General features: G+C 38.1%; 1 protein-coding gene across 1 annotated transcript; it reads left to right on the top strand.

Annotated features, from left to right (window-relative positions):
* Positions 1-427: 427 nt before the first annotated feature.
* Positions 428-25,198, top strand: AMTN (amelotin). Its single transcript, XM_012464376.2, has 8 exons — positions 428-481; positions 4,370-4,453; positions 5,459-5,524; positions 6,449-6,538; positions 10,397-10,432; positions 10,861-10,887; positions 13,136-13,406; positions 24,720-25,198. The coding sequence occupies exons 1-8, from the start codon at positions 428-430 to the stop codon at positions 25,196-25,198; spliced, it is 1,107 nt and encodes a 368-aa protein (XP_012319799.2).
* Positions 25,199-27,373: the final 2,175 nt, after the last annotated feature.

A 27,373-nucleotide genomic window follows, 5' to 3' on the forward strand; every position in this document is an offset into this window, starting at 1 on the left:
CTTTTTTTAATTACATAAGGCATGTCTCCCTGAAACACCTTCTTTTCAAATGGTAGACACTGGGTGATACAATGTCTGCAGCTAATAACCCACCTAATGAAATGTTGGGAAACGAAAGAAACCAAATGATTTAACAGACAGCTAAATCCTGATTGGTCTCTCAGTTTCCAATCTCCTGGAATTGAGTTTAAATGTCTTCTACAAACACATAAAAGCATTGAAGGGTAAGATTTTTCACCAGAGTCAACTTGAGAAATCAACTGGACCTTGAGTATTGTACATTGTGCCTCCTGGACACAAAGGTAACATTAATTGACAGTGTTTCAATGAGAACATTTGTTTTTAAAATATCATTTTTCTCTCAAAAGGAAAAAAAATACAGTGGGAGATTAACACTGTTTTGTTGTTGTAGGTAGCAATTTGAAACATGAAGACTACCATTCTACTGTTTTGTCTTCTAGTATCAACTCAGTCATTACCAGTAAGTATGTTATGCTTGTTTTACATGCCAACCAGCTTCAGCAGCATCTCTAGTTACAGACCTACCTCTCTCCTGCCCTCCATCAAAACTGCTCTGTTTTGTGACTCATTCCTCCCGAGTATCCAGTGTTTATTTTCCAAGGCAGAAAATGACAGGCTAATAAGGTATTGGTACATATTTCAATGTACTTACATTTTTTAAATGCATTCACTCCATCGTGGTAAAAGGTCAGGTTTTTTGGCAGAGCAATAGACTAGAAATTAGGAGACAAATGAATGCCTTAAGTGGATGATTATCATATTTTCCGAAAAGAATTTTTTTTCATGGCAACCAGTTATTTGCTCATGAATAAAATGGTAAACTATATTTTTTAATTTTTCTACTTGAAAATACTAAATATCTAGACTGTATAAATTCCAAAAAAGGCCACCAAATCATATGATACCAAAGGCATTTGGTATCATAAAATGACCAAAATATTTGACTTAGAACATTTCATCACCAATAGTATTCACATAAAAAAATTAAAAAGCGCTAGAAGTCAAACACTTACTCCATTATTTTGTAGACATAGAGATGAATGGTTTGTATCTCTAGGTGGACTTCTCTTTGACTGTTCAAGATGGTTCAAGACCATTAGGAAAAAAATTACAATATACTTGCTATGAAATAACAGAATAAAAGGAAACATTCTTAGTTGAGCCTCAAGCTTGCTCAAAACTTCTGCATCTATCCATACAATCAACAAATATTTATTTAAAACTCTCTATATGCCAGATATTGTGCTAGTTGCTAAAGAAACAATAGTGAGAAGGAAAAAAAAAGGCGTCATCCTTCATGGTGTTCATAAGGATTATAGACATTAATCATTTTTTTTTATTTTTCTAGCTTTTCTAATTTTTTATTTTCACCAGTGTCACTTGCTAATTTTTTATTTTATTTTTTACTCAAATGATTTTTTAAAGAAATGTTAAATTATAGGTAATAACCATGATTAGTTATGTGAAGGAAATGAACAGGGTGGGATTATGTTAGGGGAGGATGAAACAATATATGGTAACCAACCTCCTTCTTACCTCCCAAATGCATCCCTGTGTGAGTGTGTGTGTGTGTGTGTGTGTGTGTGTGTGTGTCCTCCTTGAAAGAAGTTTTCTGTAAAAATTTAATTTTCTAAAAAAGGTAAAGTAGGAAGTTAGTTTTTTTATAAAACAAATGGTTCTTTCACTTCACCAAATACATTTACCAGAAGAGTCTTCAAAATACAGTTTCTCTAGTATATTTAAATGTCCACATAATTGGTGAAAACTCAAGACAAGCAAAACCTTCCAGGATCGCAGCTCTCATGTGAGGTGGGCTGAGGTGGAATGTGCAGGCTATGGCAGATTGCTAATAGACAATGAGAGCAGCTAGAGAGCCAGTGGGGCAGGGCAGGGGAGGAGACACTGAAACGTCTATTCCTGTAGAAACAATACCAAATGAAACATCAGGACACATAGACAAGGTATTTTTATTATTTGTAAATGAATTGTATGGAGTTATCATAATGGTATAAAGAGTGAATCCATTTGCAAATGTGGACACATACAACAACCTAGCAATTATTTTCAGTAGATTGAAAATTTAAGGATAGGTACCAGATGGAAAACACAATTAGTAAAAAAACAAAAAAACTAAATATAAGACAAATCAAAGTCACAGAAAGTGAAGACCCTGGAAGAAAACAAGATTTTATTCTTTCAAAAAATATTTGCTTACTATATGCCAAACAGAGATTTATCTTGGGATGGATCATTGAATAAACCACAGTATTGCTGCCCTTGTGAAATCTATGTTTTAGCAAGGAAACAAATGATAAATGGTGAGCAGCCTAAATCAATAGGTCACATGACAGTTAGGAGATGGTGAGCACTATGAAAAAACAATCCCAGACCAGGGTAAGATGGAGCAGGCCAGTGGTGCACAGTGGAGAAGGGCAGGCTGCATATTCAGGACAGCAGTCAGGTTTGGCCTTAATAGACAGAAATTCAAGTAAAAAAGCACGTGAGAGAGTGAAGCCAATGTCTGGGGAAAGAACATTCTAGACAGAGAGAACAGGTGGAAGTGAGATTCTGAAGCAGGAATAGACTTTACCTGTCCCAGAAACAGCAAAAAGCTGGATGGCTAGAGCAGAGTGAGAGAGAGGAAACGAGGTGGGAAAGATCAGAGAGCTACTAGGGGCCAGGAGCATGAAGACCCTGTAGACCACTGTAGGGTCTCTGGCTTTTACTCTCAGTGAAATTAACAGTCGTTGGCTAGGCACGATGGCTCACACCCATAAACCCAACACTTTAGAGGCCAAGGCACGCAGATCTCTTGAGGTCAGGAGATCAAGACCAGCCTGACCACTATGGTGAAACATCATCTCTACTAAAAATACAAAAAATTAGCTGGGCATGGTGGTGTGTGCCTGTAATCTCATCTACTTGGGAAGCTGAAGCAGGAGAATTGCTTAAACCCAGGAGGCAGAGGTTGCAATGAGCCAAGATCACACCACTGCACTCCAGCCTGGACAACAGAGCAAGACTCCATCTCAAAAAAAAAGCAAAGAAAGAAAAAAACTTGGCTGTCATTGAAGGGACTGAGCAGAGGAGTGACAAGATTAGACTATCGTTTTCACAGGGTCACTCTGGCTGCTATGCTAACAATAGATTGTGGGAGTTTAAAAAAACATACTAATAAAATGTATATATATAGAATCTTAAAGTTGAAAGGAACCTCCTAGAACAGATAATACCAACTTCTCCCCTTTTTTTTTTCTTTTGAGGCAGAGTCTCACTCTGCAACCTCTGCCTCCTGGATTCAAGCAACTCTCCTGCCTCAGCCTCCCGAGTCTCCCGAGTAGCTGGGATTATTGGCATGCACCACCATGCCTGGCTAATTTTTATGTTTTTCATAAAGACAGGATTTCATCATGTTGACCAGGTTGGTCCTGAACTCCTGACCTCAAGTGATCCACCCACCTTGGCCTCCCAAAGTGCTAGGATTACGGGAGTGAGCCACCATGCCCAGCCCCAACTTCTCCTCTTATAACTAAGGGGGAAAGTCCAACGTAAAACCAAAACTACTCCAGGGTAACCTTAGGAGACTCAAGGACTGGTGCAGACCCAAAGGGCCACATCCCTGTGCCTTTCAGGATGCCTCCAGGAGCAAAAGCAGACTAAGTCAACCTGCCAAAAGAAAAGTTTTCTTCTTCAGAGACTAAGAGCACTTACAGGGATCCTAGCACTGGCTCTGCTGCTCACCATGTCACGCTGGGCAGGTTACTGTAAGCATCAGTTGCCTCATCTGTTAAACAAAATGATACAACTAGACCGAATGTGTAGGAGGAACATTTTCAGATCTAAAATTCAGTGATTCTTAATACACTAATAAAATATCTAGGCCAGGAAGAAAACTGAACTTCTGTTACAAGAGTGATGTGGCAGGCATGACAAAAGTGGGAGGCTTCATGAAAAGTTAGTAAGAATGACAGCAGCTTACCTCCAGCCCTAAGAAAAAGCAAATGTGCACAGAGCTAAGGCACAGACTATATATTCATGTCATGGAAAAAGAGAAAGGCAGGTACAGAAATTAAATGGGAGCCAGGAACCATCACAAGAAATCCCACTTGCTCAGATGCATCCTAGCCTCCTTCCCGCCCACACCATCCCACCTCTCCTGGGCTGCCATTTTTCCACTCTACAATTGCATGCCCTACCACGCACGTAATGTTTCAGGGAGTTAAACTCCTCTAAAACACACAGAGCCTAACGATGGACATTTTTGCATTGGGGATGACTTGGACATAAATGGATACAAAACCTTAAACACATTCCTGCCTCATCAAATATGTATTTGTTTTCACAAAAGCAGCTCAAACCTGCTTTGGGACTCCCTCCCACAAAGTTGGCTCCAGATCAGGCAACACTACTAAACCAACAGCAGTCAAATCAGGTAAGAGTCATGTACAAATAAGTAAAGAAAACATGTTAAGACTGGTGGGTTTAAAATCAAAATTTACACAAAGACCGTACAAGGCTGAGCAAGAGAGAGAGGCTTTTCTTTTGGGAGTGAGGAAAAGAAACAATATAATTTTCCAAAAAATGTGCATAGGGAAAGTAAAGCACTCTAATTCTTTTTTCTTTTATCTAAATAATAATTTGGTTTAGCAATGAAATCTAGTCAACTTTGAAAAGTTATCCTAGCTACGTCTATTTACGAAGCTTGGTCTTCCATGCCCTTGAGATACTACTGTATTACCATATACAATATTTGCCAGCAATAGCAGGGAATCAGAGGTGATCTATAAAAAAAATAACTGCAGACTTCCTCATGGTTTTGTTAAGTTTCATTGTTGCTGATGTGTTGATGTGTTGCTGTTCAATCTGTTTCCTCAAAGCATATTTAAATACTTTTGAAAACTGCATTATTTTTGGCTACTAACCTCCCTCCCACCACAACTCCTCCTCTGCTGTGAAGGACACGACTTACCTGCTTCTACACTTTGTGAAGTAGTACAATCAGATAACACTAGAATCTAAAGTCTTCTCTTTAGTCAACTGACGTTACAGAACACTCACTTAAGTCAGGAACCATTCACCCTCCTTAAGGAATCTGTATCTTATACAATTTGGGAACCCTCTTTAAGAAAAAAAAAATACAAAATTAGATATGTAAAATTAGGTACTGAAATAAATATTTATAATGTGATAAGAAATAAGAGTAAATCACAAATTTTCTTAAGCTGTTAAGCGCCATAAGCTTGAGACATTGCTAGGCCACCTCTCAGGGCCCCAAAAGTGGGCAATGCTAGTAGAAGCCCTGAGGCTTCATCTTTTTTTACCTTCATGGTAAATCCACCTCTGACAGGAGTGTCAATTACATGAGGATATCCACCATTGACAGAGCAATGGAAGCAGACAAGCTCTTGTCTCATACATCACTTTCAATGCCCTGCAGGTCTTCCCTTCTTTAAGTCTGATACCATTAACACAGATGCTTACACTGGGGCAAGATCTGCAACTGGTAAGTAATCTTTTATATCATTTTAATACCCATTGTGAAATAAATATAATGCCTAATGTTGCGGTGGAGGGAGCATGCATATGGGTGTGTATATCCACAAACGAAAACACACAAACACACATATTCATGTAAATAAGCTGAAAGACAGGAGAGAAGAGTCCAAGAGAGTTGGACATCATTAAAAGTTTTTCTTAGCAAGAGTCTCTAAACAAATGAATCTAATTCTTTCCTTCTCCAGTTTCTCTACCCTCTTCTCTCTCCATTTTTCCACCATACCTTCCTTAATGCCCCTACAGCATCCACACATCCACATAAACACGATCACTAGTATTGCCCCCAATGACAGAAGCAAACTGGAAGAGATAGAAAGCTCTTCAGTGTCTTCTTATCGAATATCTGTATAGCTCTTCAGTCTTCTCATAGAATAGCTGTATAATCTGGGAAGAAAAATAAGTTTCTTTCCTGATTTAGAGTGGAATTTTTTAGTGGTCAAATTTAAATATAGTTAATGTTTCATACAAAACATTTATTCTGAACCTTATAATTTTCATGGGTAACCTAGAGGAGTTAATTTCTTAATTTTTAAAAAAGCTATCAGAAAAATTTCAGGAACAACTGTTGTAACCAAAAAGAAAAAGCAAGGATAAAATAAATCGCCTAAGTAATTCTCAAACAGAATAGGTTAAATGCCAACAAAAAACTTTCCAGGGGAAAAGTCAGCAATAGCTCTTGTGGTTGTACTAGCAGACTAATTAAGTCTTTAAATTTCATCTTTGTGTCTAAGTACACATGCAACAGAATACTATGTATTTACATAGCAAATCCTCCCTTTAAATATATTTTACATTTAGCAAATACATTTTAGTTTCCTAAATATTCAAACTGGAAAAAAATACAATGAAAGTCTTCTTCCTTACCCTACAGTTAAATCCTGCTGCAGGAATGACACCTGGTACCCAGACCCACCCATTGACCCTGGGAGGGTTGAATGTACAACAGCAACTGCAACCACATGTAAGTTGAACAGCTGGACTTCAGTTTTAACATTAGAGAGCTTTTTCTCTCAGGTGAAAGCCTACAATAGAAATAGAATTTTTTAAAGCTTCTCAAAAATTTTGCCCAGATTACTAGCTGATGAATGTTCAACTGAACATAGAACAGTATTTGGCAAACTAGTTCTTAATGAAAATTCATGAAAACATACTCAGAGCATGAAAACATACCATGCTACCCTACAACCTCTCTAGAATACATCCTTTTTTTTTTTTTTTTTTTTTTGAGACGGAGTTTCGCTCTCATTACCCAGGCTGGAGTGCAATGGCGCGATCTCGGTTCACCACAACCTCCGCCTCCTGGGTTCAGGCAATTCTAGAATACATTTTTAATGATTAACAGTAAACCTTGAAAAGTTGGGGAAGATCAAAAAGTGAAAACTATATGGGGGGAAATTGAGAGATCCCAGGATTTTTTTTTAGCATACTGTTTCCTCTTGAAGACTTTCTGGGTGACCAAGATAATCTCAAAGAAAACTTAAGAGGTGGATAAAGTTTATCTTCAGCAAATCTAATCTTCCTATTTTTGTCCCCTTTTTTTCATTCCCTTTTGAAAGTCCCCAAGGACTTTTCGGTATTTACCACCTCCCACTGTCACTTGCTTAAAAAAAAAAACCTGAAAATCCTCATACACTAAGATATAAATGACATACTTTAGGCATCACCTATTTTTGAAGTGTCTGCATTTTAACATTGAACAATTCCAAATTTTTACCTTCTTGAAACTTTTCTAAATAGGTTCCAGAGGGGCTAGGCACAGTGGCCCATGCTGTAATCCCAGCACTTTGGAAGGTTAAGGCAGGAGCATCACTTGAGCCCAGGCATTTGAGACCAGCCTGGGCAACATAGTGAGACTTATCTCTACAAAAAATAAAATACAATAAATAGCCAGGCATGGTGGGGCAAACCTATAGTCTCAACTACTCAGGAGGCTGAATTGGGAGGATCACTTGAGCAAGGGAGGTCAAGGCTACAGTGAGCCATGATTGTGTCACTGCACACCAGCCTGGGTGATGGAGGGGGATTCTGTCTCAAAAAAAAAAAAAAAGAAAGGCTCTGGAGGAAAATACAATAATCCTTTTACAGCTTGACTAAGTTATTTGTAGATAACTTATTCTTCCCAACATGTGACCTCAGCCCCCATCATCCAACATAATGGTCTAATATTTTGTAGAAGTATTTATTATTGTGTAAGTAATATATGCCAATTATAAAGAATTTAGAAAACGTAAATTTTCTAAAATTTACATATAAGCAAAAAATAAAATAAAATTCACTTGAAATCTCATTGGCCACAATCAAACACTGTCAACATTATAGAGTATGTCCTTCCAGTCTTTTTTCTGTACATATAAGTACATTTTTAAAGGAAATATTGTTTTGCTATATTTAATGTTTTGTAACATGCTTTTTTCCACAAATATTATTTTGAAGAGTTTTCATGTTTTAAAATATTCACTTACAATGTTTTTAATGACTGCTTAGTATTCCATGGTATACTAAATTACTTATTATGAAAATCTGAGGGTTTTAAGTCTCTGCTTCTATAAACAACGCTACAGTGAGCATCCGTGACCAAGTCTATGACTATTCCAATGGCTATTTCCTTTCCTAGGAATAGAATGAATAGAATTTCTAGGGCCAAAGACACACAAACTATCTTGATGACAAAAAATTTGATAATAAAAGTGACTCTCAGAAAAAGATTTGAGAAAGATGCAAATAAAAGGAGACTCTCTGTAACAGGTGATCATAGTATAATCTACATACTGATTGTCCAGCTTCAGTCTCCCATTGTTGCCCTCCTCTAACCTTGAAGGCAGACTTAATACATCTTCATGTTCCCCAGAGAGCATCTCCCTAAGTCAAGGCATTAGTGGAGCCTGGATATGTTACAAAAGTTTCAGTATAGAGGGTTTCACACTGTACACCCTCTATGCAATATTATAAATCAATCCCCATTTCCTGTGGGAATTCTTCAATGTCTCTAGGCTGTGCTACCACCAAGGGTTCCCATACCTGACCTTCTCCTGGGCAACTGTAGTCCCTCCAACCCTGCCTCTCCCTGTGCAGAGTGGCTTGCATCTCTGCCACAACCTGGACACCTACTGGTGGCTCACATTTATCAAAGAAAGGTGAACCATGTTGGTGAACTCTAGAACCACACAATTTCTGGTCAAATATCAGCTCTACACTCTCTACACTTACTACTTATATGATGTTGACCAAGTTACTTAACCATTCTGTGGCTCATTTTGCTCAAAATTTAAAATGGGCATCAAAGTAGAACTTTCCTCTACACCTGTGCAAAGATCAAATGAATAAATATACAGAAAACACTTAAAACAATGCCTACCACATAATAAATGTACGACGTATTAACTGTTAACGATTTCAAATTATTTCTCTATCAACAACTAAGCAAACAGTCCTCTTTATTGTTATATTGGTGAACAATTAGATTATCTTTCATTACAGTTTTTACTTAGACAGCTATGGTTTCCTCTTTTTATCTTTTTGGTCTTTCCACTCCAACTTTCCATTAAAGACAAAATATCCATCTAGTTTTCTCTTAAATCCAAAATGTACCAACCACTTTCCCATTGCCACCGTGAAAGCTAGTTGGGTTTTTGTTCTTGTTCTCATGTCCTTTTTTGTCAGTCAGTAAGAACCTGATTGAGAGTAAGGCTTTTTCATAAATGTATGTCATTTTTCCTTGTTGGCATTCCATAGTTCCATAATTGCTGCACCATCTGTCTTGGGAAACAATAGTTAAGAGTCTATTTCATAAGACTTTCAAAACTTCTGGATTAGTAATTATGAAATTAAGAGTCCCATTTTGATGACTTTCCTGACACTTTGAATTTTCTATAGAAATAAGAATAAATTTTTTAAACCTTAGCTTTCTTTGACAAACTTCAGGCCAGTTCTCAGAGTAGCAGAGAGTACTGGAGCATGCCAACACCTCACTCAAATCTTTTTCATCCTTTTATGAACTAAATTCATAATATTTAGTTAGTTATCAGTGACCCTTGAATTATTTCTTGCCTAGTTCTAAGAGCTATGCCAATGCCAAGGGTTACTGAGCAATATTCTCTATAGTTGCTTTATTTTAACAGCAAAATGTCCAGGCAACTATTGCAAGACTAAATATATAAGCCTCAAGAAATCTTCACATTTGAAAATAGTCATTGCATGTTTTAATGTGTCTTCTGAGATGCCATATGAAAGAAATCTGTGCATTTTAACATTATTGTTACTTGAAATAATTTTCAGTTTGGAGATTGCTTGAGACCAATTTTTTTGTTGTTCATCCAGTTTACTAACTTCTAAATATGCTATCTTGAACTGGTGTCTCAATCTGTCTGGGACTGATACTCCTTTTATAAATTGGAAAAGTTCCAAACTCCCATCAGATCTATGAATTTATATCTATGATTATAGATAATACATTAGTAATAAATATCTGTTTATCAGATACTATATTCTTTTAAGAAGGTATCAATGGCCAGGTGCGGTGACTCACGCCTGTAATCTCAGCATTTTGGGAGTCTAAGCCAGGCGGATCACAAGGTCAGGAGTTCAAGACCAGCCTGGCCAATATGGTGAAACCCCATCTCTACTAAAAAATTAGCCGGGCGTGGTGGCAGGTGCCTGTAATCCCAGCTACTCAGGAGGCTGAGTGACCCAAGACTGTGCCCCTGCACTCCAGCCTGGGCAACAGAGTGAGACTCCATCTCAAAAAAAAAAAGAAGGTATCAAAATTTATACCATCTTCCAGAGCTTACCTTTGAATGAATTTTTCTCTCTTTCTTTTCAGATGTTACCAATTTTTGTCACACACCTTGGAGCCCAGGTAAAATTATGCTTAATATTTTCTTGATTTTAAATCACTTTGGTGTGAAACATTTATTCTTACCTCAATTCACTAGATAGTTGTGAGGTTTTTCAATGTATTTTGCACTGTATGGACACTGATAATCATAAGAGCTTGCTTTCTGCATAAGTTTTCTTCAATGAACATCTACTTAATGATAGAAAAAATATATAATTTTTGTATGCAGATGACCTCACATTACTCAAAGAATGAATATTAGCAGTCGCACATCATATGCTGACTTGAGTTTTGTAATACAGATCATAAGGCAGTTTAACATATTATTGGAAAGGCAAAATCTCTATAATCTTTGGAAGTATTTTAAGTTTTTAAGTGATGTTATACATATATTACTACAAACATATTAAAATATGTCTAACAATTTGTATTTATCATTTTGCTTTTAGGGCACTATCCTAAGCTCAGAGGAATTGGTAAAAAAAAAATTAAAATACTATTTCAAATTATTTTCACTTCTATCACAATGTTTTCTGTCCTCATTTAGTCTCTTTTGAGCATAAATCCTGAATATGATGTGTACTACAATGAACTGAACATTTTTATAGTTTCTTGCATTCGATTATCGTTGCTTTGTTTGGGGATTTCATTATACTTCTTCAGCTATTTTTCTGTTAATTAACTTAGCTTTTGTTTCCATTTATTGCTATCAGATTCAGTTATATCCAGAAAGCCAATGCACATTTTTAACTTCATAAGGACTGCAGTCTAGGATTATAGACTGTTGAAACATATGCAAATGTAGAATAATATAAATATTGACTTTTACAGGAAATATTAAATTTCTTGACTTAGATTTTTAATTTCTATGGAAAAATATATTTTTTCCAGCATCAGATAGTGATGAATGAACTCTTTCCTACACACAGAAAAAAATTGGAGGGCTGAACCCTAAATAAAGTTCATATCATCATTGCTAGACGCTTTGTTTAGACAGAGTCTCACTCTGTCGCCAGGCTGGAGTGCAGTGGCTCGATCTTGTTTCAGTGCAACCTCCACCTCCCAGGTTCAAGCAATTCTTTCGCCTCAGCCTCCTAAGTAGCTGGGACTACAGGCACATGCCACCATGCCTAGCTAATTTTTGTATTTTTAGTAGAGACGAGGTTTTACTATGTTGGCCAGGATGGTCTCAATCTCTTGATCTCTTGATCCAGCCACCTTGGCCTACCAAAGTGCTGGGATTACAGCCATGAGCCACTGCACCTGGCCTGCTTAGACACTTCTATGCATTCCTCCATAGGTCCTTTTTTAGAGAAAAGGACTTGAATTAATATGATATCTAAACATGACAACAGAACAGAATTGAGGCAATATTTGGAAACACAGTTATTCAACAGCTTTTCTATTATGGAAAATGTAGATATTTTCTATATTGTCCATAAATAATCATCAAATAGGGCTAGTGTCTGCTTTGCCAACATTGATACATGAACATCCATATCCAGCTACTGAGGTTCTTCCGTATAACCAGCACTTTAGCAGATCCTTAATATATGTTGCCTTCAACCTACCCCAAAGCACAAGGCAGATATTTTTGACCTAGCTTTACAGATAAAGAAACTGAAGTTCAAGAGTTTAAGTAATTAAGGCCTCAAAGGCAACAACAACAAGAAAAGAGTGGATCCAGATCCAAAGCTATTTTTTAATCTACTATACTAGTGGTTTTTCAAACATTTTTAATACAACCCACAATAGCAAGTAGATTTTTCATGCAGCTTAAGACACACACACACACACACACACACACACACACACACACGTACTTCATGAAACAGTATTCACCTTTACTATGTAGAATGCACTACTAGTCTACTGTCTGTTTTATTGTTTAATGATGACTGCCACCCACCTTTTTTACTTCAAAACTGATATCACAACCCTCAGTTTGAAAACGTCTATACTCTACTCCTATCTGTCATCCAGCATAAGCCTAATTCTGGTTTCAATATCTCTTAAATATAACACAGTGTTTCCCAAACTTCATTCCTTGCTCAGAAAATCCAGATGGCATAAAAAACTGGTTAAAAAGGCAGTTGCTGGGTCCTGCTCCAGACCTGCTCAATCAGAAGCTCTCTAAAAATGAAAAACTCCAATAGAGAGGAGTTATTTATGTATTCTCAAGGAATATACAATAGCTGAATTGCCAGGATAAATGTTTCTGAATGAATATTCCAATGCCTTTGAAAAATACATAAAAAAAACTTGAAGGGATGAAAGCCATCAGGATTAATTAATCTGTTCAAATCAATTTTTCCATTGTTAATCTTATAAATTATATTTTTTTGAAAAAAAATGTTATGGGCAAAAGAAAGATTACATTTTAGGTTTAATAACAGAGATAAAGCCCATCATGATTGTATGGATTTTTCCACCTTAATTCTACCTCCAGATCCAGCTGATAATAATAAAAACAATTTATTATTGGCTTGATTCTGGCTTTCCCTTTCTGAGGGAAATGGAGCATATCAAAAAGTACCAATATTGAATCAGGCTTGGCTGGAGTAAGGGAGTATTTCTCCTGAGGAATGCCAGATCTTTGCTGTCTTCTCTGACTTTACTCTCTCCTTCTTGACATTCCTACCCAAACTTGCTCCCCTCAAAAGAGAAAAGGCTTTAAAATGTGTTGCTTTTAACTTTGTTTTCTGTTTGCCTCCCTCATTCCAGCCATTGGCCCCACAAATCTTCACAGGCCTTATCATCCATTCCTTGTTCCCGGGAGGCATTCTGCCCACTAGTCAGGCAGGGGCTAATCCAAATGTCCAGGATGGAAGGCTTCCAGCAGGACAAGCAGGTGTAAATCCTGCCATCCAGGGAACCCCAGCAGGCCACCTCCCAATTCCAAGTAGCACAGATGATGAATTTGCAATGACCACCCCTGCAGGCATCCAAAGGAGCACGGATGCCATGGAGGAAACCACCACAGAATCACCAAATGGTAAATTCTCCTAGCTTGGAACATGCTTCTTGGTTATAAAGGTCATCTACAGATTAAAAAAGAGGAGTTCTTTGCCTTACCTTGACAAATGCAGATCTTAATAAGATTAGGAAGCCCCTTTTCATTCACAGTTGATTCCAGCAACATAAGGGAATATTTTTACTGGGCCACCAACCCTACGGTATTAACACTGAAGGAAGAATTTGTGTGTTTTTTAGTTGTTTTGAGACAGGGTCTTGCTCTGTTGCCCAGGCTGGAGTGCAGTGGTGTGATCTTGGCTCACTGCAATCTCCACCTATCAGGTTTAAGCGATTCTCGTGCCTCAGCCTCCCAAGTACCTAGGATTACAGGAGCGCCCCACCATACCTGGCTAATTCTTGTGTTTTTAGTAGAGACAGGGTTTCACCATGTTGGGCAGGCTGGTGTCAAACTCCTGACCTTAAGTAACCTTAAGTGGGAGGCCCTCCTCAGCCTCCCGAAGTCCTGGGATAACAGACGTGAGCCACCACGCCCAGACACACTGGCTAATTTTTGTATTATTTGTAGAGACGGGGTTTTGACATGTTGCCCAGGCTGGTCTAGAACTCCTGGCCTCAAGCAATCTGCCCGCCTCAGCCTTCCAAAGTGCTGGGATTACAAGCATGAGCTACCTAGCCTGAAAGGCTTTTAATTGTTAGCATAACACATGCTCCATTTTGGGTCAAAGCTGAAAATATTTGGAAGCAGACTGTGTTCCTCACCCCAACACACACACATACACACACACATACATGCATATAGAGGTCTATAGCAGACACACTTCAGTTCATCATGATCCTGTCTCCACTCACTGACAGAGCCTCAGAATCTTCCTACTTTAATACTGCAAGCAGCCACTAGTGATAGCTAGCAGAGCAGATAAACCCATCTGCCGGTCTTAGATGGAACTTAAGAAATGTTGCAAAAAAGCTTTCTCATATCAACAAGCAAAGTTAACTGTTTAACACGTGAAAATTTCTAGAACCAAATATCCTTAGAGATAACTAAAGAATAATTTGATACTAATTCTCCCAATCCTGGAAAAGAAACTTTGATCTCAAGTAAAAATATTTAAGTTCAATATGCTTTTCACTACATTTAAAAGGTGTTTTATTTTCTTCCAGGAATTCAGTAAGCTGTTTCAAATTTTTTCAACTCAGCTGCCTCAAATTTGCTGACACATGCGAATCTTTATCATTGATCATATTGTGATATAGATTGAGATGCATTGGATAGTCTTAGAAGAAATTAATTCTTAATTTACCTGAAAATATTTTCAAAATTTCAGAAAATATATTCTATGTAGAGAATCTCAACTTTTAAAAGCAATAATTACATGGAGAAATTTGTCTTTGAAATATAACATTATGCTACCTAGATGATACACATATTAAAACATATTTGGAAAACTGATTCTTTTTCTTTGGAAATGAAAGAAAGTTAGCCCTTACAGAAACTGCCTCAGGACACTAACATGATGCTCCAGGTCTGGAACTTTCTTTGGAAGTAGGAAGCACAGCAGTCAAGGAGCAGACGCCCAGCAATGTGAAGACAAATTCTGGTCTCTTCATAGCTACTTCATCATTCACTTTCTCATAAGAGCCACAAACTTAATTTTTAATAAGCAGAGTATTTTTGAACATCTAAAACATACAGTACAAAGAATTATAAATCATATAATTCTGCCTGTCCTCAAGTGTTTATATTCAGAACTCGTGATAATGGCATTTAATGTTTAATTTTGGTATGCTTGAGTGTGAGAAATGACATTGAAAAAAGTAATCATAATCACTAAAACAAACCAAGGTGATACTTTTTCTCCATTCACCTAAAAAGTAGAAATTAATCTGATTTAAACTTATAACACTGACCATTGCAGTTCTTCCATAGTGAGGGAGATTAATGTAAACTGCAGTAGAGCCCCCAAAAAAGAAAGGTATGGATAGGGTTAATAACATTTCTCACTATATACAGCTCAGCTCCATCAATATGTAACAAATGTAAATATGCACCGTGAAATACATTCCATGTCCAGTGTGTTAGGTGGTTACAGATTTGCTACTGGTTAATGATTTATTAGCCACCCTGTTTCAGATATGCAGAAGCTGAATAACTTACTTTTAAACTGTCAAGTTTTAGGGAAAAATGAGAGTAAATTAGTATTCAAACTTCCAAAAATATTTTGCCATTAGTGCTAATAATTAAAAGTGCTATTAAAGGACTTCCTGGATAACCATCTATCAAAAAAACATTCTTTCAGTTACTCAGGAGGCTGAAGCAGGAAGATCTCTTGAGGCTAGGAGTTTAAAACTAGTCTTGACAACATAGGAAGGCCGTATGTCTAAAAAAAAATTGAGAAGTTCTCTGGTATGCACCTGCAGTCCCAGCTACTTGAGAGCCTGAGGCAAGAGGATCATTTGAGCCCATGAGTTCAAGGTGGCAGAGAGCTATGATCGCACCACTGTGCTACAGCCTGGGCAACAGAGCAAGGCTCTGTCTTTAAAATGAGCCTCATTTTTTTAATCTGTAAAAGGGAGGCAAAAATCCCTGTCATGTCCAGGCACAGTGGCTCACACCTGTAATCCTAACACTTTGGGAGACCAAGGCAGGTGGATCGCTTGAGCCCAGTAGTTTGAGACCAGCCTGGGCAGCATGTTGAAACCCTGTCTCTACAAAAATAATAATAATAATAATTAATTAATTAATACAAAAATTAACTGGGCATGGTGGCATGCACCTGGAGTCCCAACTATTCAGGACACTGAGGCTGGTGGATCACTTGAGCCCAGGAGGTCAAGGCTCCAATGAGCCGAGATTATGCCATTGCACACCATCATGGGTGACTGAGTGAGACCCTGTCTCAAAAAAAAAAAAAAAAAGGTGTCCCACAAAGTTAATATGATCATCAAAGTAAATACACAAGGTGCTTCACAAATTCCAGACCACTAGAGAAATCCATTTTGTTTACTTTCAACGTTCTTCAAACTAATTGCAGCTATCAGTTATTCCAGCATCATACTTCCTCCCTAAACTCCTGCATACATATCCCCATGATACCATTAATATACGAGGTGTGAGATTACCATCTAGACTATCAAAACCAGGTGTCTACCAACTGGGATATGCTACTCCTGGGGGAACCTGAAGACTTTCTAAGGTGGTCCTAAGGGTTTGTACACTCCTGAGACATATCTGCCTGAGGACATGTTCTCCTTTTTTCCTCCCCTTTCATAGTCACTCTTTTCTCACCTTCAAAAGACAGATCTATGAGGGAATTTCAAAAAATTCATGGGAAAATGAAATTAGAAGTAGATTTTCAGCCAGGTATGGTAGCTCACGCCTGTAATCCTAGCACTTTGGGAGACCAAGGCCAGGAGTTCTAAACCAGCCTGGCCAACATGGTGAAACCCTAAAAACCATGTTTTTAGGTCTCTACTAAAAACACAAAAATTAGCCAGGCGTGTTGGTGCATGCCTGTAATTACAGCTACTTGGGAAGCTGAGGCATGAGAATCACTTGAACCCCAGGAGGCAGAGGTTGCAGTGAACCGAGATCATGCCACTGCACTCCAGAGCAAGACTTCGTTTCAAAAATAAATAAATAAATAAATAAAGTAGATTACAGAATAAAATTTATAGAATAGAAAGAAATACACTATAAAAACTATAAACTTCATTGCTCAACATAAGCTCCATCAAGTTCAAGACACTGAATTACAACTAGCTAGGGGGAATAAGTACTAGTGTGCTACACCACTGTAGAATGACTGTAGTTAACAATAATATACAGTTTCAGATAACTAGAAAAAAGTATTGAACATTCCTAACATAAAGAAATGATAAATATTTGAGATTATGGTTATGCTAATTACCCTGATCTGATCTTTATACGTTATGTGTATCAAAACACCACTATGTATCCCATGAATATGCACTATTACTGTCAACTTTTAAAATCAAAATTAATTAAAAAATAATGACGCTTTTGGCCAGGTGCAGTGGCTCACACCTGTAATCCCAGCACTTTACACACCTGTAATCCCAGAGGCTGAGGTGGGTGGACCACTTGAGGTCAGAAGTTCAAAATCAGCCTGGCAGAGATGGTGAAATCCCATCTCTACTAAAAATACAAAAATTAGCTGGGCATGGTGACAGGTGCCTGTAATCCCAGCTATTCAGGAGGCTGAGGTGAAAGAGTCACTTGAACCTGGGAGGTGGAGGTTGCAGTGAGCTGAGATCATGCCTCTGCACTCCAGCCTGGGAGACAAAAAAAAAAAAAGGGACTTTGGTAAGCAATGATACCAGTCATTTAGTCCACTCTTAAAGAACTAAGGGTTCTAGGAATTTAACCATGTCAATGAAGTCCTTTTTACATTATTAACTGAAGAAAACTAGATGCATCTGATCTTAAAGATGTTTTAAGATTAGGAAACAAGTCAGAAGGAGCGAAATCAAGACTGTAAGGTGGATGCCTAGTGATTTCCCATCAAACCTCACAAAATTGCCCATGTTTGATGAGAGGAATGAGCAGGAGCATTGCCGTGGTGGAGAAAAACTCTCCAGTGAGAACATTTTTTTTTTTTTGAGACAGAGTCTCGCTCTCGTTGCCCAGTCTGGAATGCAATGGCTCGATCCTGGCTCACTGCAACCTCCACCTTCTGGGTTCAAATGATTCTTCTGTCTCAGCCCCCCGCGTAGCCAGAATTACAGGTGCACCTGGCTAATTTTTGTATTTTTAGTAGAGACGGGGTTTCGCCATGTTGGCCAGGTTGGTCTCAAACTCCAAACCTCAGGTGATCCGCCCACATTGGCCTCCCAAAGTGCTGGGAATATAGGCTTGTGGCACTGCATCCAGCCTAAGAAGCATTTTTCTGCTAAAGCTTAACTGACTTTCTCAACACATTCTCATCATAAGCAGATGTTCTCATTCTCTGGCCTTCCAGAAAGCCAACAAGCAAAATGCCTTGAGCATCCCAAAAAACTGTTGCCACAACCCTTGCTCTTGACTGGCCCACTTTTGCTTTGAGTGCAACACTTCCACCTCTTGGTAGCCATTGCTTTGATTGTACTTTGTCTTTAGGATAATGCTGGTCAATTCATCTCCTGTTCCAATTCTTCAAAGAAATGCTTCAGGATCCTACTCCCACTTGTTTATAATTTCCATTGAAAGCTCTGCTCTTGACTGCACTAATCTGGGCACTACAGTTTTGACAACTATTGACAGAAAAGTTGGCTCAACTTTAGTTTTTTAGTCAGAATTGTGTAAGCTGAACCAACCGTAATGTCTGTGGTGTTGGCTACTGTTTCTGCTGTTAATCATCAGTGCTCCTCAGTTAGGACACAAACATGATAAATTTTTTCCTCACAAATTGATGTGGACAGTCTACCACATCTTCAGCATCATCTTGTCCCTTCTTAAAATGAGTTATCGATTTGTAAATTGCTGATTTTTGAGGTGGTGTTCTCATAAACTTTTTGTAAAGCATTGATGATTTCCCAAGTCTCCCACCCAAACTTCACCATCAATTTGATGTTTGTTCTTATGTCAATTTTAGCAAAATTCATGTTGCTCTGATGGGGCTCTTTTCAACCTGATATTTTATGCTTCTTAGTGCCTCAAACTAGATCCTGTTCAGACATGTTAGTACAAGTTTATTTTAGTGCAAAAATATGTTTTAATACTTGCATAGTTTTTCATAATACACATTTTCCATAAATTTTTGAAGCCCCCTCACATTTCTTATCTATCACGGATCTCACCGTGGAAAATGTTTCTGTCTTAGAAAACCTCCAGTACACAAAACAAATTAAGATTCTGAAATATTAATATTGTTTTTAAAAATGAGAACGACCTTTTTGCAACTCAGGTAGTTCAGGTAGTTTCAAATATTAATAGGATTATATAAGGACCTAATGGAATCATCAAGTGACTAACCATTAAAAATAATTTTGATGGAAGAAATTAAAAATATTTAGCTATGAATCATTTAAAAATATCAAAATACATAAATTATGTGTTAATACAAATGACATACTTTTGATGAAAAATAACTACTTTTTTAAAATGATGAGAAGGTGAGGTACTTAGTTTAATGAACAAAATTTAGTAAGAAGAGTGGTTTTATTCTTAAAATCTCTTTCATGTCTGATTTAATAAAAGATATTAAGATTTTTGTATCTGCTTCTGCATTCACCCTGTATCTGTCACAATATCACATATGTTGTGCTGAAAATTTATACTGTAATTCAAGAGAATAAGAATGAAACAGGATTTTCATTTTATTTAAAATCTTGATAGTATTATAAAAATAGTTTTACCTTAATGACCATCAAAAGGATCTCAAAGACTTTCACGGATCCTCAGATCAAACTTTGAGAACAACTTTGAACAATATTAGATCCATTTATTTTTATTCTCTTTCTGGTTACATATACTGAAAACCACATGGTTTCATGTGTGTATGTAACTCACACACACTCTCACTGCTTATTGTACTACTACAGGTATGTACCCCCACAAACACAGTAATGCTTATGAAACCAGTTTTATTCCATTCTCAACAACAAAAAATTATAGCAAATGTGTAATTCTATGTGCTTCAATATTAAATATATTCTATGTGCTTCAATATCAAATATATTCCTGACAGAAGAGATCATCCTGTTAAATGAGGCATCAGTGAAAGTTGAAATCTTTGCTTCCAATTTTACTGTCTGATAATCCAGCACTTTGGGAGACTAAGGCAGGCAGAAACCACAGACTAGTTTCTGGCTTCAAACCTTATACATATTTTCTCTTCTATTCGCCACATAGCCACCAAACATCACAAGACACATTGTGATGCCAACCCTAGCCTTTTACTTGGTGTCCCCATACCTGTACTTGGTGCATGGAAACTTTGAGGGATGGGCGAAATAGGAGTATTTCTGGAAGATATTTCTAAACTGGCACAACCAGAAACAACTATTTACAAGCTACATAAATACACCCACTAAACCCAAACTAAATGTGTCCTCAATTTAATCTTTCATAGGTGGATCACAAAAATACCTGTAAGTTAAGTTTAAACTTAAACTTCACTAGCTTCATAATAAATCCATCTCTGCCTCTCCAGTTTTGCCCAATTTAAAATATTCTACTTGCCCTTCTTTCCTCTGCATCTTGGGTTTTTACTTTTCAATTATCCTACTTATGTCTTTATTAGAAGACACCAAGTTTGTAATAATACCTGCCTTGTTCTGGATGACAAATTCTGCTTAGGCCATAAAGTATGTACCTCATGTAGTATATAGTAAGGGCATTTTACAAAGGAAGCACAATATACTTTTTGGAAAATTAAATTCTAATTTACTCTCTTTTAGCCAGAAAAACTTTGACAAGGTAATGGATACCAAAGTCTAGAGAAGTGCTATTCAAAAGAAATGCAATATAAGCCACATACGTGTCTGTAAATTTTTTAGTTGTCACATGAAAAAGTTAAAAAGAAGAAGAAAAATTACTTTTTGTTTGAAACAGAGTCTCACTGTCACCCAGGCTGGAGTACAATGGTGCAATCCTGGCTCACTGCAACCTCCGCCTCCCAAGTTCAAACGATTCTCTCATGCTTTAGTCCCCCAAGTAGCTAGGATTACAGGTGTGTGCCACCACACCCAGCTAATTTTTGTATTTTTAGTAGAGGTGGGGTTTCACCATGTTGATCGGGCTGGTCTCAAACTCCTGACCTCTGGTGATCTGCCTACCACAGCCTCCCAAAGTTCTGGGATTACAGGCGTGAGCCACTGCACCTGGCCAGAAGTAGACAAAATTAATTTAAATAATATATTTTATTAATGTAATAAATCCAAAATATTCATTTTAACATGTATTCAATATTTTAAAATTATTAATGATCTATTTTAAATTCTTTATTTTTGTTACTAAATCTAGGAAATCCAATATATATTCTCATTTACATCTCAATTTGAGCTAGCCACATTTCAAGAGCTCAATTAGCCACTACTATGTTGAGCAGCACAGATCCAGGGAGAGAGAACCACAAGGCTAAAAATAACACCCCTACTTAACTGATGGGGAATCTAAATCTTTTTTTTTTTTTTTATTGCATTTTAGGTTTTGGGATACATGTGAAAAACATGCAAGGTTGTTGCATAGGTGCATACGTGGCAGTATGATTTGCTGCCTCCCTCCCCTTCACCTATATCTGGCATTTCTCCCCATGCTATCCCTCCCCAACTCCCCATCCTCCGCTGTCCCCCTCCCCCCCATCAGACCCCCGTGTATAGTGCTCCCCTCCCTGTGTCCATGTGTTCTCCTTGTTCAACACCCTCCTATGAGTGAGAACATGTGGTGTTTGATTTTGTGTTCTTGTGTCAGTTTGCTGAGAATGATGTTTTCCAGGTTCATCCATGTCCCTACGAAGGATGTGAACTCCTCGTTTTTAATGGCTGCATAATATTCCATGGTGTATATGTGCCACATTTTTCCTGTTCAGTCTATCATCGATGGGCATTTGGGCTGGTTCCAGGTCTTTGCTATTGTAAACTGTGCTGCAATGAACATTCGTGTGCATGTGTCCTTATAGTAGAACGATTTATAATCCTTTGGATATATGCCCCGTAATGGGATTGCTGGGTCAAATGGAATTTCTATTTCTAGGTCCTTGAGGAATCGCCACACTGTTTTCCACAATGGTTGAACTAATTTACACTCCCACCAACAGTGTAAAATTGTTCCTATTTCTCCACATCCTCTCCAGCATCTGTTTTCTCCAGATTTTTTAATGATCGCCATTCTAACTGGCGTGAGATGGTATCTCAATGTAGTTTTGATTTGCATTTCTCTGATGACCAGTGATGATGAGCATTTTTTCATATGTTTGTTGGCCTCATGTATGTCTTCTTTTGTAAAGTATCTGTTCATATCCTTCGCCCATTTTTGAATGGACTTGTTTGTTTTTCTCTTTTAAGTCTTTTTTAGCTCATTGTAAATTCTGGATATCAGCCCTTTGTCAGACGGGTAGGCTGAAAAAATTTTTTCCCATTCTGTTGGTTGCCGATTCACTCTATTGACTGTTTCTTTTGCCGTGCAGAAGCTTTGGAGTTTGATTAGGTCCCATTTGTCTATTTTGGCTTTTGTTGCCAATGCTTTTGGTGTTTTGGTCATAAAGTCCTTGCCTACGCCTATGTCCTGAATGGTTTTGCCTAGGTTTCCTTCTAGTGTTTTTATGGTGTTACATCTTATGTTTAAGTCTTTAATCCATCTGGAGTCAATTTTAGTGTAAGGTGTCACGAAGGGGTCCAGTTTCTGCTTTCTGCATATGGCTAGCCAGTTTTCCCAACACCACTTATTGAATAGGGAATCCTTTCCCCATTGCTTGTTTTTATCAGGTTTGTCAAAGATCGGGTGGTTGTAGATATGTTGTGTCGCCTCCGATGCCTCTGTTCTGTTCCATTGGTCTATATCTCTGTTTTGGTACCAGTACCATGCTGTTTTGATTACTGTAGTCTTGTAGTAGAGTTTGATGTCTGGTAGTGTGATGCCTCTCGCTTTGTTCTTTTTGCTTAGAATTGACTTGGCTATGCGGGCTCCCTTTTGGTTCCATATGAAGTTTAAGGTGGTTTTTTACAGTTCTGTGAAGAAGGTCATTGGTAGCTTGATGGGGATAGCATTGAATCTGTAAGTTACTTTGGGCAGTATGGCCATTTTCACGATATTAATTCTTCCTAACCATGAACATGGAATGTTTCTCCATCTGTTTGTGTCCTCTCTTATTTCGTTGAGCAGTGGTTTGTAGTTCTCCTTGAAGAGGTCCTTTATATTCCTTGTTAGTTGTATTCCTAGGTATTTTATTCTCTTTGTAGCAATTGTGAATGGCAGTTCGTTCTTGATTTGGCTCTCTTTAAGTCTGTTATTGGTGTATAGGAATGCTTGTGATTTTTGCGCATTGATTTTTGTATCCTGAGACTTTGCTGAAGTTGCTTATCAGTTTCAGGAGATTTTGGGCTGAGGTGATAGGGTCTTCTAGATATACAATCATGTCGTCTGCAAATAGAGACAATTTGACTTCCTCCTTTCCTATTTGAATACCCTTTATTTCTTTTTCTTGCCTGATTGCTCTGGCTAGAACTTCCAGTACTATATTGAATAGGAGTGGTGAGAGAGGGCATCCTTGTCTAGTGCCAGATTTCAAAGGGAATGCTTCCAGTTTTTGCCCATTCAGTATGATATTGGCTGTCGGTTTGTCATAAATAGCTTTTATTATTTTGAGATACATTCCGTCGATACCTAGTTTTTAGGTTAAAGGTTTTAAACTATTTTTAGTTTTATTGAGAGTTTTTAGCATAAAGGGCTGTTGAATTTTGTCGAAGGCCTTCTCTGCATCAATTGAGATAATCATGTGGTTTTTGTTTTTGGTTCTGTTTATGTGGTGAATTACATTTATAGACTTGCATATATTGGACCAGCTTTGCATCCCCGGGATGAATCCTACTTGATCATGGTGGATAAGCTTTTTGATGTGCTGTTGTAATCGGCTTGCCAGTATTTTATTGAAGATTTTTGCATCTATGTTCATCATGGATATTGGCCTCTAGTTTTCTTTTCTTGTTGAGTCTCTGCTGGGTTTTGGTATCAGGATGATGTTGGTCTCATAAAATGATTTGGGAAGGATTCCCTCTTTTTGGATTATTTGGAATAGTTTCAGTAGGAATGGTACCAGTTCCTCTTTGTATGTCTGGTAGAATTCGGCTGTGAAACCATCTGGGCCTGGGCTTTTTTTGGGTGGTAGGCTCTTAATTGCTGCCTCGACTTCAGACCTTGTTATTGGTCTATTCAGGGTTTCGACTTCTTCCTGGTTTAGGCATGGGAGGAGGCTACTGTCCAGGAATTTATCCATTTCTTCCAGGTTTTCTAATTTATGTGCATAGAGTTGTTTGTAATAATCTCTGATGATGGTTTGAATTTCTGTGGCATCTGTGGTGATATCCCCTTTATCATTTTTTATTGCATCTATTTGGTTATTCTCTCTTTTCTTTTTTATTAGTCTGGATAGTGGTCTGTCTATTTTGTTGATCTTTTCAGAAAACCAGCTCCTGGATTTATTGATTTTTTGTAGGGTTTTTCGTGTCTCTATCTCCTTCAATTCTGCTTTGATCTTAGTTATTTCTTGTCTTCTGCTAGGTTTTGAGTTTTTTTGATCTTGCTCCTCTAGCTCTTTCAACTTTGATGATAGGGTGTCAATTTTAGTTTTCTCCTTTCTTCTCATGTGGGCACTTATTGCTATATATTTTCCTCTAGAGACTGCTTTAAATGTGTCCCAGAGATTCTGGTATGTAGTGTCTTCAACAGGCCCATGGCCTGTTTCCCTGCTTTCAACTCTTCCTCTTTCTGTGGGATGGATCCGTCCTGCTGGCATTAAACCAAATTTCTGCCCAGGTCCGCACCAACAATTTGCAGCACCAGGCAGGAGCCGTCGCTCAGATTTGCATCGACAACCCAGGGCACCCTTCAGTCTGGCAGGGCTCCCGTGGACCGTGGGTTGCAGGAGGGATGAAGTAAGCACAGGATCCAAATCAGAGCACCAAGGGGGTGAAGTCCCCTACCCTCTAATCTGGCTGCACATTCCAGGTGGGGATGCACCCCGCCCTGTCTCAGTTCACCCTCCCTGGGTGGCTCTCACCCTGCTTTGGCTCCTTCCCTGGGCTATTATTTTCAGTGTCCTACCGGTCCCACCAAAACGAACCCAGCACCTCGCTTGGAATCGTGAAGTCCTCTAGCCCTCTGCATCTCATTCACTGGGAGCTGTATTCTGGTGTTGCCTCCTCTCAGCCATCTTGGCATGCCCCATCCCCTATAACACTTTTATAATACCAAATGCTGTCAAAAATGTGAAACAACATGAATTCTCATTGATAATGGGAATGAAAAATGATACAGCTACCTTGGAAGACAATTTGGCAGTTTCTTACAAAACCTAACATACTCTTTTTTTTATTGGAAAGGAAGTAGTAAAAAGTCTCTTTTGTAAGAAAAAACTCTTGTAAGAAGTCACTTACAAAAGAGCGTAGTGTATGATTCCATATATGGAATCTAACATACTCTTAACCATACAATCCTTGGAATTTACCCCAATAGTTCAAAATTTATGTTGCCCCAAAACTCTACATAATTCATAATTTATAACTTATAATTGCCAAAATTTAGAAGTAATCAAGAAGTCTTTAAATAGGTTAATGAGTGAACAAACTGTGGTACATCCAGAGAATGAAATACTATTCAGTGATAAAAGTAAACAGCTGTCAAACCACAACAAGATATGAAGGACCCTTGAATGCATTACTGGTAACTGAAAGAAGCCAATCTTAAAAAGCTACATACAGGCTGAGTGTGGTGGCTCATGACTGTAATACCCACACTCTGAGAGGCCAAAGCAGGAGGACTGCTTGACCCCAGGAATTCAAAACCACCCTAGGCAAAATGGTGAGACCTTGTCTCTACAAAAATAAGAATTAACCAGGCATGGTGGTGTCTGTAGTCCTAGCTACTCAGGAGGGTGAGGTGGGAGAATTGCTTGAGCCTAGGAGGTTGAGCCATGATCATACCACTGCACAACTCCAGCCTGAGTGACAGAGTGGGCCCTGTCTTAAAAAAGACCAGCCTGGTTAGTATGGTGAAACCCTGTCTCTACACTGTATGGGTCCAGCTGCATAATCTTCCTCGAAAACGCAAAAATATGGAGATGACAAAATGACCAGTAGTTGCCAGAGGTTCAGGGGGAAGGGAGGATGAATAGGTGAAACACAGAAAATTTTTTTAGGGCGATGAAACTATTCCATATGACACCATAATAATGGATACATCCCATTATACATTTATCAAAATCCATAAAATACACAATACAAAAAGTGAATACTAATGTAAACTATAGAATTTAGTTGCTAATAATGTATTTTATTGGTTTATATATTTAGTGTATCTTAATGTACAATTGTAGCACCAATTGTAACAAATGTGCCACATTAATGCAAAATGTTAATAATAAAATTAACTGTAGGGGAAAGGAAGAGGGGTGTAAATGGGAACTCCCTGTACTTCCGCCTCAATTTTTCTGTAAACATAAAACTACTTTTAAAAGCCTATTAATTTTCCCAAAATATATCAAAAAAAAAACACTGGTTGGTATTTTAAAATATTAGCCCACAGCATTTGCAAGTTGGTGTGGTTTGCTTAAAATGATCTCCCCCTAGTGGTGCTGAGACATTAAAAGAGTAGTGAACTGGCTGTGTAGCCAGGGAAAAGACAGCAAGGTACTACTGGAAACAAATTATCGCAAATCAGATTGCAGTCTGTAAACCCAAGTAAGGACTTAAGTAGTTAGTAAGGAGGGTGGTTAAGAATGACATTTGGGAAAACCCAGACAGCACCTGAGCAAAGTAAATGAGTAGGTGATCCCTATAATATTGTGGGAGTGACTCAGAAAAAAGGAAAACAACTTCTATAACTAAGTATCCCTCAGATAGAAAGATGTCCCATAGACTGGGCACGGTGGCTCACGCCTGTAATCCCAGCACTTTGAGAGGCTGAGGCAATGGATCACGAGGTCAATAGATCAAGACCATCCTGGCCAATATGGTGAAACCCCATCTCCACTAAAAATACACAAATTAACCAGGCATGGTGGTAAGCACCTGCAGACCCAGCTGCTCAGGAGGCAGGAGAATTGCCTAAACCCAGTAAGCAGATGTTGCAGTGAGCTGAGATCACGCCACTGCACTCCAGCCTGGTGACAGAGCAAGACTGAAAGAAAGAAAGCTCTCCCACAGACCAGGAACAGAAGTCACACTAAAAGGGCCATAAAATGCAGGCTAATCCTCCAAATGAAATGTTTGCAGATTTGACCAGTAGAAATCTAATCTAAGATTTAAGAAGCCACATTCAGAAAACTCAATAGT

This window comes from Aotus nancymaae, unplaced genomic scaffold (genome assembly GCF_030222135.1).
Source record: "Aotus nancymaae isolate 86718 unplaced genomic scaffold, 86718_ANA_hifiasm-v0.15.2.pri h1tg000006l, whole genome shotgun sequence".
NCBI lineage: Eukaryota > Metazoa > Chordata > Mammalia > Primates > Aotidae > Aotus > Aotus nancymaae.